Genomic DNA, 15224 nt, shown 5'->3' with positions numbered 1-15224 from the left:
CACCAAATTTCTTGTTTGATATGATGTCTCCCTTGGCGGACGAATTGACTGAGAAGTTCCTCCGATTCCTCCGGCTTGATACGCTTGCGTTTGGGGGCGGCATGCTGCGGTGTATTACGTAGCGCGCTCGTTCAGGCCGCACAGATGCTACTCGAGGATGTCTGAAAAATGATGGCCTGGCTTCCGGGGGTGGTGTTCATACAGACTTCACTTCCTCGGACGACTGCAGCTTGTTCAGTGAGATCTTGATGTCCATCAGATCCTGATATTCCTGGAGCTGCTGAGAGACCAGATGGCGAAGGCGCTCGATATCATCTAGGTTTTACCTCCGTTGACGGTTATTGTCGACAAACTGGAAATTTTCGACTGGGGAAACACCGTTTGGCTTCGCCGTGTAGCTCCTTGTTGACTTATGACAACAACAAGCCCAATACAAACAAATGTTTTTCCAGCTGCTACAGCTTCCAAATGCGCTAATACACCAGGCCTGACACACAAAACTTGAACAGTTCCACAGATTGAACGCTTTAAGTTCACTTTTCAGCGGATTTTGCACGATTTTTCATGAAAAAAAAACTCACACCGTAAATTCGGAGAAAAAAGCGTGACAGAAAACTCAACCGTCTGACCCAGCAGCTTCGCATTCTACGCCAAAAACAAAGTACATGCTTATTAAAATACACGTTAATACAAACAAAAAAAAAGTACATGCTGGTAGGAACAATCGAGAATGAAACTCGATCACCCTCAGTAAGAGCACATTTAGATTGTTATTTGCTTACATTGACTTTTCAAATCATTACACATATAAAAAACGCTCAAAGCATTCGGATAACTTTAGATTTTAAACACTTTAAATGCTTTGTACAATCGCTACAATCAAACTGTGTAGCCACATTTAACGAGCGATTTTGTGTGCTCTTTATAGCAACGAACCACAAATCCGTTACGCAGCACACCTTACAATATTCACACCAATGACGACGACGACGACAACCCATTCGACAATGTCAGCCCACTTCCTGTTACCATGCGAGGTATTTGCACGGGAACAAAAATGTAGGTAGGTAGGTACGTGGAGTAGGCGTACGACTCTAGCGAGACAGACCACAAAAAGTCGCATTCAATTTGAATGCGGCTTTTCCGGTGGGAATGCCGTGGCCATACGGTACTCGGTTTTGGTTTGTACTTTTCCGAGATTGGTTTCCGCAGAATGGGGCACGTTCGGTGTAGTACTAGATTTGTAGTAATGAGCTGAATTTTGGTATGGTGAGAAGGTCAATTCTCCGTTTCTGCAATGAAATGGTGCAAAAAGCGTGGGTATTATGATTCCTTGCCTAATTTGATACTGTTTGAGCAAAACTTTGGATAACTATGTTGTTTATGTTGCAAGAAATGGAGAAAACAACAACACTGTTGCCCAAAGTTTTGCTCAAACAGCATAAAATTAGGCAAGAAAACATAATACCCACGCTTTTTGCACCATTTCACTGCAAAAACGGAGAATTGACCTTCTCACCATACTAAAATTCAGCTCATTACTACAAGTCTAGTACTTCACCGATCTGTCCTATTGGCTGCACAGCTTCCATGAACGGGTAAAAGTTGTTCCGAACGGAACATCTCTGCAGAGCGTTCCCGATAGATTTCAGCAGAGATTGGTGTCCCAATAGAAGAGGTTCGTGGCATCAGCGGAATTGCGAAAAATTCAACAAACGGCTAGAAGCCCTGCATAAGCCGTCGAGGGGTGCCCTACGTCCACCAAATTTATCTTGATGAACCCGGCAAAGAACGTTCGCATAGTTGTCGTCTGGGTGACGCCTCCTGTACTACCAGCAGGTTAAATCGAATTAAATTCAGCGAACCGTAACATTGACGACCGGATGAAATGAAACCGCTACTAGAAGTGGACTTTGCCGAAAAAAAAAAGGCGAAAGAAGTTGGGAAAATGAAATGAAGGCTGAAGCCTCCTCGGGGTCTCCCGCACGCGCTTGTTTCAATCGGCCCGCTTAAACCAGTTGATCATTCGTAATCGATGCCGAGCAACGAGCAAAAAAAGCAGCCGAAATCAATAATAATTATTGCTTCATGTGTTCGCAACGCTTATACTGTTAACCGTAGCGGCGATGATGGGGGCTTGGTAAATTGAGAGGAAATAAACGAACCAAAATTGCAACGATGCAATCTATGGCCGATCCCGTGCAATACGGTCGGTTGCGTAACTCAGGATTTTAGACAGCAGCGTAATGTTGATTTATGGGGCACTAAATTTCAACGGTTAACAAATAACCTTGCACTCGATACGAACGAACCATAAAGTTCTGAATGTCACCCAAATTTGATCCATTATTCTACCCGTGATTCATGGGAAGCCAAACACGGCGAATCAACCTCGAACTCGATCTATATTCTACCACCCACAATGAATCATGACACCAACTGGTACTGTGTCAAAAAAATAAAAATAAAAAAGGCCGATACATTACACTGAACGACAAATAAAAAAAATAGCAAGTATTTGAAAAGCGAAGCTTAAACGTAAAGCCCATAGCTGATTCGGTAAACGCGCGGACATTTAGCAAAATCATGATTAGGGTGACGGGTCCGATTCAGGTCGGTTCAGAAACTTTTCGTAATGGAAATTTCTTTACTTCCTTGGATGTAGAGTATTGTCGAGCATGCCACACGAATTATATGATCATTGTCAGAGGAAGCTCTCATTCAAAAACTGTGGATGTGCTAGTGCGTTACGTAAAGAAGAGGAACATATGCGGATTCATGAACAACTTGTCAGAATTCCGATAATACTTTGACGAACAATAGCATTTAATTACAGTTTTCCAAAATGCTATGCTTTGCTAACTCGGTTTTGGATTCGATTCTGTCGACCAGTGTAATGACAAAATCCAATCGCGAAGGCGAAAACGACTAGCCCCAACCGGCGTCACTACAACCGCACAGTACACGATTGACGTGCGAATTTCGAGCGCGTGTACAATCAATTAGGTAGGTAGGCACCTTACACAGAGCCCTACACAGCCAGCAGCAATGGAACACGAAAACACAACAACAACCAGCTGGTGCACTTCAGGTACCTCACTGGGGGTGATGTTGTCGGCTTCTACGACGCGACGTGGCGCTGTACTGGAAGCGAAACTTGCGATAAGGAATAATTGGTTCACCTGTGCAAGGAACTCCAGTAGTTTATATGTATATTCAACAAATAAAAAACTTTTCAAAAGACAAGTGAATGCTTTCATTTTCTACTCACGAAACGTATGTTTCCAAAGTCTCAATTTATCTTGCAATGTGCCTATACAACTATAAATAGAAGCAAGATTCGATTTTGTTTTTATCTCAACCGCTAGAATGTGGAACATATCAAATCGAGTTGAAAAATTGATTAGATTTCTTGGCGAGCACGGCGGAGTGGAGACCAGGTGAGGCAAATGAAAAACACGAAAGAAAGTGATTCTTATCACCCTTCTCCCTAGGGAAGGTGGCGTGATCGTGACACCGGCAACAGCACAGTTGAACAATCCATGACAGGTGAATCACTCGTGACGTTTATTTTCGGTCAATTGAAAAGAATTGATTTATTGAATTTTAGTGATAAGACCGTTGACATGGTGTACATACGTGAATTAGGTTAAACCAATTCTACAAGTGTTCAATAGGACATGTGTGGATCACCAATATGTAAAGGCTTACTTGAAAAAGGCACAATGCTCTCATGTAAGGTTAGAATTATAATACTGGAAACTAATGCCGTTTTTCTTTTTTAACCTGTGTTGGAACTGGATTGGCGGAAAATGTGTAAACAAACAAGGTCAAACAAACTATAGTACAAGCGAAACCGAAGTCGGGTTGGGGTTGAAAACTGTGATATCATCCAGTTCCAACCCAGGTTGGAACTGGATCAAAAAGAAAAACGGCATAAGTGAGAGCTATAAAAGCCAGACACACGATCGTTTTCAATACAGACAGTAGCGGTGCTCAATTTTGTAAGTTCTGATCATCAGGCCTCCCAGAAAACCAATTTGTAGTTATGTCCGTGTCATACGTACTTTCAATTAGTAAAGATATATCGCATTAGATGCAACAGAAGAGCATACAAATGTGGATGCAATATACGAGAGACTATCATAACGCTATAAGACTTGAAGCGACATCTTATAAAATTATTACGGTATGCATTTTAAGCGATTCCATAGTATTCGAAAAAAAATCGTTCAGGAAATTGTTGCTGCTAGTGAATCTCCAACTTGCCAGCTTTTGAAGAACACCGCCTCTGTTTATATTAGAGATGGGAAAACTGATTCAATTTTGAGAGTGAATCACTCTCGATTCACTCTCAAAAAAGAGTCGACTCTTTTGATCGATTCAGTAACTCATTTCCGGGATTTGAGGAAAATGTCGATTTTCGATGTGAGCCAACTCCTTTTCGTACAAATCTACCTAGTTTTCGAGAAAATTCACAGGCATGGTATGAATATTGACGATCTGCACAAACGTCTGAGCATAACGTAGTGAAATGCAGGATTCGGAGGTTTTCGTTAATTTCTCCGAAGAATCGAATCGCTGGTTCGAGCCGGCCACATAATATAAGTATGAAAACAAAATTAATTGTCAAAGATTGCAATGTTCTGCGTCGAATCATCATTAGGTGCGCAATCATACTATCTCTTTTAGCAATCGTAATGAACATCAGCGAATCGTAACTCTTTTGAAAAGAGTCATGGCTCACTCACTCGGTTTCGCGAATCGATTCTTTGAGTCGATTCGCGAGTGAGTTACCCATCTCTAGTTTATATCGTCCCATGTTCTGCCAGATTCCATGCTGCAGCATTATCGACTGCACTACGTTCTTATCTTCCAAAATAATAATAAAAACTAAAAAAAGGTCTCAGGGTGTCTACTACCTGGAAAACCGGGAATCTAAAGGGAATTTTATTAAACAGAGAAACACCTGAAATCAAGGGTGCGACCATTAATTTGCAAAGATTTACATTCATTTGCTATTATCTCAGTTCAAAAGCATGCTATCGAAAAACATTGTATGGATAAATTTAACCTTGTAGTTTTATCTGAAAGTTTGCCGAATAACATTGGGGTCGCAAACGTACACCAAAGTCGTGAGCGAGCTGTGAAGGCAACTCTCCACGCGGTGAATATAAATTACATTCACGCTCATCTCCCCCTGGAGATGTTCCTGAGATTTCTCCCAGAGATGCTAAAGGAGTTATTTTTGGGATTTATACTAAAGCTATTGAAGGATTTCCTTAGGAGTTTTTACAAAATTTTTGCAGGAAATCCTCCCGGGATTTCTTCTGACATTTTTACTATTATTTCTTCAAGAAATTTCCGTGAGATTTCTTGTAGAATTTACAGAAGCTTCAGCCGGGATACTTCTGATACTTCTTAGAGGTTCCCTCGGATTTTTTTTAAGTATCACATCGCCAGCGATTTCTCTCGGAGTTTCGCCCGGGACTTCTTCTTCCAGTGTTGGTTCTGGCATGTCTCTCAGAGTTTTTCTTATAGTGGGCTTTCTTGTCAGATTTTTTCCGAAGTGCCTTTTGGGATTTCTGCAAGAACTATTGCTGATCCGTGTTTCTAATGTTAGTCTTCCCGTGATTTCTGTCAGGGCTTTTCCTCGTAGTTGTTTGCCGCATATCTTGTAGTGATCCATCTGAGATTACTTGTTTTACAGGTTTCTTCTCGAAATGCCTACCGGAAATCGTCCCAAAATTCAGGATACTCTTATAAGTTTTTTTTTCAAATTGTTGCTCCCGGAGTTCTTGCAGGGATCTTTCCAGACGTTTTTCTCGAAATGTTTCCTGGAATAACTTACAAATTTCTTGTAAGAAGCTTCTGAAGAACTATCGGATGGAATCAAGGAGAAATCTTGCGAGAAATTTTGCAAGGAGCTATTAGAGAAATCTCGAGAACAGCTTCGGATGAAATCCTAAATAACCGGGACATCTCGGAAAAAAATGTTATGGGAGGAAATATTAAGGAAATTCAAGGATGAACTCTGAATACCTCGGGAGGAAATCTAAAAGAAGTATCGGAAAATGCTCTATGAGAAATTCCTGGACAATCCCGAGACAAACTGTCGGAAAGGTATTTCGGAATAAAAGAAAAATTTCTGAAGAAACTTTGGAAGGTTCTCCAGGAGGAATCCAGCGAGATATTCTAGAAGCATATCGGGAAAACCTCCGGAAGGTATCCCGGGAGGTACTCCAGTAGAGGCCCGTTTAAAACTCCTGCAGAAATTCCAGGAGCAACTATCGTAAAACATGAGGGGAGCGGACCTGGTGTGATGGTGAAAGCGCATGCCTATCACGCCGAGGACCTGGGATCGAATCCCACTCCCGACAAACTCGCAAAATGTGAGTTCTTCCTTCGGAAGGGAAGTAAAGCGTGGGTCCCGAGATGAACTAGCCCAGGGCTAAAAATCTCGTTAATTGTAATTGTAATTGTAATTGCTCAATCCACACCCAGGCCGACAAGTGTCAGCCCATCTGCTTGTAGGCAGATGTGGACCTACTAAGCCTCCCCCGTTAACATGTCCTACACCGAATTAGCACACCGGGATCTTCCACAGGCAGGCGCTGGCGTTACCAGTCCCAACAAGTGTCAGATACATTAAATAGATGGGGTAGAGGATATAGGAAGATGTGGGAATAGGATGGGAAGAGGTTGAAAATGAAGAGATAGTAGAGAGGTTTCGATTTTGTTGCTGAAACGAGAAAAAGAAAGAATGATAAAGAACATTAGCGATATGTTCATAGATTATGATTTGGTCGATAATTTCTCATCTATTTTGTTTCCATATCGTTGCATCGGTGAACATTTTCATCGCCTTTTCCGTTTTTGTTATGGCCATCTCGCGTTTTTGTCATGTCCTCTTTGTCGGTTGGCGACGTTCGGGATGTAAGTAGAAAAGCATGCATTTAATATGATTAGTACGACAGTAATTGTGATTGCTCAGTGCTTCGAGCCCATTTGTTCGCAGTACATATCAGGCATCCCGTTTTAACAAGTCCTACCCAGAATTAGAAACCCGGATCTCCCACAGACAGTCCTAACTAGTGTCAGATAAGTTCAATTGAGGATCTGAAGCGGCAAAATGAGAAGACAGTAGAGAAGGTTTGGTTCATTAGTAGCTGTGTTCATGTGATGTTTGTCTGAAATTGAAAAACTATTTTCCTTAAGTGTTCAACTCTCCACCCCAAATTTAATACCGGAAAAACATCTGATCAGATGTATAGTTTCGCAATTCTATGTCCACATTGAAATGCTTTTTTGGTTATACATCTTTTATCAAGAAGGAATAATGTTATTTACTGTTATAAAATAATTCAGTTGAAGGGCAGCTAATGTATTGTAATCCAGAATAAACCTACAGAAAATGTCTCAATAAAAAGTTAACTCTAGTTCAACTAACTACACAAACTAAAAAGTGTTATTATATTTTACCACTGATTTCACCCTAATCTTGACCCTAACATAGTTATGCGCTTAGTGTAAGTGGACGCCGCTTATGATTTTGGTTGGACAATGACCAAAAATAGTGTTGTTTCGACAATAGTCACATGCTATGCCCTACGACATTGACGATTCTATTGTCTATGGCTCATCTATTTCGCACCACCCAGCAGGGACTTGGTCTGGTACCCAATTCAGCATCTCCATTCCACGTAATGTACCGCACCTCTTTTGATTTGTGATATATTACGCGGAATATTATTCTCTTCATTCGGATAGCGACTGTGTAACCCCATTGGATTGAAAGCCTCCATCAAACATGAAGCGACTAATCGGAGACTGAAGACTCTATACCAAATTTGGCTCAGAGACAGGTAATCAGTGAAGTCAGTTTTTCTCGTTTGTCAGGGACGATTGATACGTATTAAGGCAAACTTTCCACTGCATCTGCCAGCAACAATCGGTGGTCGATCAACATTCCGAGTCGCCTAATTTAACAAGGATGCCAAGGATCACCGCTCATGCTTTACAATACAGCTGGAAAAACTAGAACAACACCTGGTCACAATGATGCATAAAGCACTAAAGCGGACCGGAAGATTCGGTGAGCCAGCCCCCACCAGGGCTAAAAATCTCGTTAATACAGACAAAAAAAAAAAAAAAAAAAAAAAAAAAAAAAAAAAAAACGTAAAACTCAAAAGAACACCAAAAAAACTCGTGGGAATACATATTTCTGTTGGGAACCACGAAAGAATTAATTCTGATAAAGGAAGAAGAAATCCTGGAAGGAATTCAGGGATGAATCATGGATAGAATTTCAAAAGAAATCTTCTATGGCCGCTAGGTGGCGCTGTAAGCGTTCAATAATCAAACCCTTTGGTATTATTGTAGGTGACTATATGCCAAACAACTTTGTCGAAGACCGCCAAGTGATCCAACGTCTGTGAAAAAAGTTATACCCTAGGCAAAGTAAGGCAAAGTATTGAGATTTCATTATTGATATTATTCCTTTACATGTATTGGAAAAAACAACAATAAAGTTTATCCTCACTTTGCCTAGGGTATAACTTTTTTCACAGACGTTGGATCACTTTGCGGTCTTCGACAAAGTGGTTTAGCATATAGTCACCTACAATAATACCAAAGGGTTTGATTATTGAACGCTTATAGCGCCATTTAGCGGCAAAATTCGAAAACTTAAAATTTATGCATACATTTGGCCAAGTTTTCCCATACAAACTTCAAGCGTTTTGAGCGCCCCCTTAGGCTCAACCGATTTTGCTCAAATTTTGAACGTAGCTTCTAGGAGTCCAAAAGAACTGATTTAGGAAGTAAGACTTGACATTTTTTGAGTTTTTTGTTATTCATATAAGTGTGGGCCACCTTTACACACATAAAGTAGGTTAAACCAATTCTACTAGTGCTCAACAGGACATGTGTAGATCAACACCATGTGAAGGCTTACATATATTTACAAAATGTGCTATTATCACATGTATTGACAAAATCATAATGGTATAAACTAAAAGAGAGCTCTAAAAGCCAGACCCTTGATCATTCGAATACAGACACTTGCAGTGCACAATTTAGTTCGTTCTGGTCATCAGACCTTTAAGCTAATTCAATCTTTTTGACGATATATCAGTGTCTACGAAAAAAAAAGAATTAAACCACTTCAAACCATTTGTATCGCTAAAACTTATAATGTTATGTCCATTTTTATATGGAAAATTACATATTTTTTATCGTCTGCATATACTTGAATTAGGACTCTTTAATTAGGATTAAGTAGCTCTCACAGTATCCACTAGCTGGAAAATCGGGAATCCTCAGGAAGTTTTATTTTACAGGAAAAACCCTAGAATAATATTCAGGGAATATTTTGGATACTCAAAACAATTTTACACCGATAAAAAATCTCAGTGGAGAAGAATCGAGTTTTGATTCGAGCCCAGATCACTCATTCAGCCTTGTCGAGCAGCTATGTGGATGTCCAGAGGATGGGATGGTACTTACAGCATGGGGTGGAGTACCCGAGATGCCCTTAGCGGCAATGAACTCAAGTAGATTAAAAGATCAAAAACGGCTGCAAAACGGTGAGTCGATAAGGAGAGCGTCCAACATAGCTCCGGTCATCACAAGTTCCTACCTCATGCTTCCACGGGTCAAGCGATGACAATGACCGCCAGCTAAGAGCCTTGTTGTCCTTCTGACTTCAGCTAGATTGAGGAGGTACGACCCGAGCGTCTGTTCACCAAGGAGGTGCGGCTCGAACAGCGTCTGTTCTGGCATCCAGCGGCTGAGTAAAAAATGTTGCATCACGCCCAGTTAGATCCAAGTTGGGACGTTAAACAGAACTGGCACGATGGCCCTCCGGCGAGACAGTGTGTTGGCGTAGGCCCAATCCCCATTGCGAATAATATAGGAGAAAATACGACTCGATACAATTGGCCCAGGCGACGAAATAAGGACTAAGATTGGAAACTTGGAACATGGAATTGCAAGTCACTAGGTTTCGCAGCATGTGACAGGATAATCTACGATGAACTACATCTCCGCAACTTCGACATCGTGGCATTGCAGGAATTTTGTTGGATTGGACAGAAAGTGTGGAAAAGCGGGCATCGAGCGGCTACCTTCTACCAAAGCTGTGGCACCATCAGTGGCGCAGCTACACTTGAAGATGGCTGGAGGGACATCCGATCCGCTGTAGGTAGTACCTCGGCTGCAGCACTAGGCTTCGCGACTCCGAATCATAGAAACGACTGGTACGACGGCGAATGTGAAGAGAGAGAATGCTGCAACACCGTACGGGAGCGAATAAGGCAAGCTATAGACAAGCGCGGAACAGGCAGAGCTCAGTCTTCCGGATGAAGAAGCACCAGCAGGAAGAACGAGATCGCGAAGCGATGGAAGAGCTGTACCGCGCTAAGGACACACGAAAGTTCTACGAGAAGCTGAACCGCTCGCGCAGAGGCTTCGTGCCACAAGCCGACATGTGCCGAGATAATTACGGGAATATTCTCACGAGCGAGCGTGAGGTGGTCAACAGGTGGCGGCAGCATTACGATGAGCACCTCAATGGCGACGTTGCAAGTACCGAAGGTGGTGTGGTAAGAGATTTAGGGGTATGTGCACAGGACGAAAGATTTCCGGCCCCTGACCTCCAAGAGATTGAAGAGGAGGTTGGCCGGTTGAACAACAACAAAGCCGCTGGAGTAGATCAATTACCAAGCGAGCTTCTGAAATACGGTGGAGAAGCACTGGTGAGAGCACTACACTGAGTCATTACCAAGATTTGGGAGGAGGAAGTATTACCGGAGGAATGGATGGAAGGTATCGTATGTCGCATCCACAAAAAGGGCGACACGTTGGATTGCGGGAACTACCGCGCGATCACACTACTGAGCGCTGCCTACAAGATAATCTCTCAAATTTTATGCCGCTGTCTATCACCGATTGCAGGAGAGTTCGTGGGGCAATATCAAGCTGGATTCATGGGTGAACGCGCTACAACGGACTAAATGTTCGCCATCCGCCAGGTGTTGCAGAGATGCCACGAATACAACGTGCCCACACATCACTTGTTCATCGATTTCAAATCGATCGATAATAGATATGGCAGATTATGCACGAATACGGGTTTCCGGATAAACTGATACGATTGGTAAAGGCGACGATGGATCGAGTGATGTGCGTAGTTCGAGTATCAGGGACACTCTCGAGACCCTTCGAATCTCGCAGAGGGTTACGGAAAGGTGATGGTCTTTCGTACTTGCTGTTCAACATTGCTTTAGAGGGTGTAATTAGGAGATCAGGGATTAACACGGGTGGAGCGATTTTCACGAAGTCCGTTCAGCTGCTTGGTTTCGCTGATGATATTGATATTATGGCTCGAAAATTTGAGACGATGGCGGAAACGTACATCCGACTAAAGAGTGAAGCCAGGCGAATCGGATTAGTCATTAATGTATCGAAGACAAAGTACATGATGGCAAAGGGCTCCAGGAAGGAATCACCGCGCCCGCCACCCCGAATTTATATCGACGGTGATGAAAATCGAGGCGGTTGAAGAATTCGTGTACTTGGGCTCACTGGTGACCGCCGACAACGACACCAGCAGAGAAATTTAGAGGCGCATTGTGGCAGGAAATCGTGCTTACTTTGGACTCCGCAGAACTCTACGATCGAATAAAGTTCGCCATAACACAAAGTTAACTATCTACAAAACGCTGATTAGACCGGTCGTTCTCTATGGGCACGAAATATGGACCCTACGTACAGAGGACTAACGCGCTCTTGGAGTTTTCGAACGGAAGGTGTTGCGTACCATCTACGACGGAGTGCAGATGGAAGACGGGACTTGGAGAAGGCGAATGAACCACGAGCTGCTTCAGTTGCTGAGAGAACCAACCATCGTCCATACCGCGAAAATCGGGAGGCTACGGTGGGCGGGTCACGTCATCAGGATGTCGGATAGCAACCCGACTAAAATGGTTCTCGAGAGTCATCCGACCGGTACAAGAAGACGTGGAGCGCAGCGAGCTTGGTGGGTCGACCAAGTGGAGGACGATCTGCGGACCCTACGCAGAGTGCGGAACTGGAGACAAACAGCCATGGACCGAGTGAAATGGAGACGGCTACTATGTACAGCAGAGGCCACCCAGGCCTTAGCCTGATCGGTAAGGTAAGTAAGATTAAAAGGTCAAAATGTGTGTCTTCGGGACATTTATCTTTTTCTGATACTAACAAAATAAAAAAGATAGTTTATATGGTCCAAAAATTACTGAAAAAATCCCGTTTTTATTGAATAATACGTTCAAGCCTGGCTTTCTGATCGCAACAGTACTTTTCACGAACTCGAAAAACGATAAAATAATGAAATAAGTTAAATGGTAAACAATTTCAATTTGACATTTTTTCGACCTTGACCCGATGGAATCCAACATTTTTCACAATGGGGATTCAAAAATGTTCCTATCTGACGTAGAGGGTAATAAAGACTCACTCAAAGCATGAGTTTTAAGCTATGGGCGGGGCACAGCATTAAAAAATAAAAAAATAGTTTTTTAACCACAGTTAACAAAAAAATCGAAAAATAGTAAATATGTATTTCTTTTTGTTTGTGGATTAAATCAAAAATTCAAAAGGAGTTGAAAATGTGTTTTAAACCCAGAATCTACATAGGGATTTAAGACTCTATTGTACCATAGAAGATAATTCTCTTCGACTTCGTTACTCACTTGTAATATCGTACACGACTACGGCTACGGTTGAATCACGGATGTACGAGGGTATCAGCGATCGGAATCGCTCTTGTCCGGCAGTGTCCCACAGCTGTAATCTCACTGTTCGGTCCTCGAGGTACATGGTTTTCGACAGGAAGTCTATACCGATCGTCGCCTGTTGGGAAAGAGAGAGGAAAGAAGGAGAGCAATCAGTATTTGATTCGGGATACATAAGGATAACGCTTCTACTGTTCAGCAGGGTGCTCCTAATCCATCCCAACTAAAACAAAGGATTGAAATGCTATTTTTTTGTTTCTGATTTTTATATTTATTGTTGGAAATGAGCACGTATGATAACATAACGAATGGATGAAATCGTTGCCACTATCGCTGTTCCGGAGCAGGATGATTTTGGGGGCGTAGAATTATTAATGGCACTGTGACCCTGTGTTGCATTATGTATTATGCGAAATAAGTGCATCCTCTTTGTTTCCCGCTGTAGTAAAACTTTCATCATTCTAGATGAATGTTACTAAGAATAAAAAACAGAACTGACCAAGAATAAGAATTCTTAGAAGTAATCGTATCGATTCGAGCCATTTAGTAAATGAGTTTTCTTATAGCAACATTATGGTGGCGACTACGGCGAAGACGGCCGACAATACAGTTGGCGAGACGTGACTTTCGATAACAATAAATCTTGCAAATTTATGGCCTTTAGTATCCTTTAGAATGTCTGACGAGTGTTTGGCTGGTTGCGTGCTGAAGGAGTTTTTCCACCAAGTCCCAGCAGTGCAATCCTTGGGGAACAACGCGGGTGAAGTCAAAACAGAGATTAACCTAGAATGCAAGCTGTATGATTGCTACGTTGCACGACTGACGATGAATATCCATCACATGAGGATATGAGAGAATAGGTATAAAAGTTAAAATTGTTACCTAGTGGTCGGACGGTCCCAGACAGTATAAAAATAGCATTCTTCCATGACGACAATAAATATGAGTTCGGCAACGCATCCCACGAGAGGTGTAAAGCGAAATAAAATACTTTTCCACGTGTGACATTTTTCGGACCAGGGCCACAGAAACGGTCCTATGTAAGTCATGGTAATCAAATATTGATCAGGATGGCAAACATGTCGTCATCCTCTAAACGATTTGCGAAATTGCTTCGTTCACCTTTGTGGCATTTTCTGGTTGTTTGTAACAATGAAGAATGTAGAGCAATCAATTGGTCACATTGGTGCTTACCTATTAACAACACATTTTACTGTTTAAGTACTCATAGAACACTAAACTGAAAAACTAACTCCCAGTTGGAATGTAAAGCTAGAAGTCTTTCTGGTATGTTCAAAAGTAATCTCTTCCATTTACATTCATTTGCTAATATTACATCAAAACCATCTGCAAAATCGGTCACAAATCCAGCATTTACAAGTGATTCCCATTAGTCCTTTTGTTGCGGAGCCAGAAGACCAGAGCGCCGCGCCGCGCAGAGAGTAAAAACTCCAATCCAAACAAACAACTGCAACAACATTGCTGGCAATTATGGGGGAAGGAGGACGACAAAAACAAACGAGGCAAATCTGCAGCCCCAGTGCCAGTGAAGTGGGCCCCCACGGTTGGCCGACGACGTTTGTGGCGTCGGGATGTCTCCGTACACATTATTTTTTAACGACCCATGCGACCTAAGCGGGTTTCCACCGGTGACTGTGCGATGCGAGGGCCAGTAGCTATTACCTATTGAGTTTCGTTACGACTGATGCGATGTTGGGAGGATGGGGGAGTAGCAAGTACGACGCGACACAATAAATCGTTGTACCTATGCTTGCTAGCGTAAGGATAGAATTGTTGAATGGTGAAGCATGGATTTGTGGAAAACAATTGCTGGGATCGTGCGGAATGTTGAACATTCCGAAGTTTTTGTGTGGAAATGATAGTCAGGTGGATCAAAATAACTTCAGAATTTACCCTTCTAACACTACCTCCTTCATTGAAATCTGTTTGTTTTAGCAAATTTAGGAAATTCAAATTTCATAGAAAGTTTGCAAATGCTAAACATTGTGACTATTATTTGTACCCAATGTTACGCCAGGTCTAGAGTATTTTAGAAAATCTCCGATTTAAGAAGATTCTAGACAAACAGAGTTAATAACTCAGCTACCTTTAACATGATTTTGTTTCGAAGCTGCAGTCATTGTAATTAGATGAACTTATCTCTATGACGAGGGTTCCGGCTTGGTTTTGCTCAGAAACCCTTGTTCCAATCTAAATAATAAATATTTACAACAACATCACGAAAGCATAAGAGCTTTTACATGATTACTGTAAATTACAGTATGCAATCAGCTTCTTGGTAAATGCAATGAACCAATGGTAGCAACTGCAGAATGCGCCAATAGATATGATTTTTTTTTTGCAACAAGCTAAAAATGCAGCACATCATTCCTTTGATCTACGATATGAAAACATACATTTCGCACCATAAAGTACGGTGTTGTTTAC

The 15224-nt window shown here is 42.0% G+C and overlaps 1 protein-coding gene across 2 annotated transcripts in view; it reads right to left on the bottom strand.

Moving 5' to 3' along the window:
• The window catches only part of LOC109397409 (ras-related protein Rab6), an 89740-nt gene that overhangs the window by 25154 nt on the left and 49362 nt on the right, over nucleotides 1–15224 (bottom strand). For both annotated transcript variants that reach the window (XM_029865262.2, XM_029865263.2), the window contains exon 3: nucleotides 12735–12894. In XM_029865262.2, coding sequence (XP_029721122.1) covers nucleotides 12735–12894 — 160 coding nt within the window. The remainder of the gene's footprint in view (nucleotides 1–12734; nucleotides 12895–15224) is intronic.

The sequence above is a fragment of the Aedes albopictus genome, chromosome 3 (genome assembly GCF_035046485.1).
Source record: "Aedes albopictus strain Foshan chromosome 3, AalbF5, whole genome shotgun sequence".
Taxonomy (NCBI): domain Eukaryota; kingdom Metazoa; phylum Arthropoda; class Insecta; order Diptera; family Culicidae; genus Aedes; species Aedes albopictus.
The sequence above is the reverse complement of the archived record's forward strand: the minus strand, read 5'-3'. Positions and strand labels throughout refer to the sequence as shown.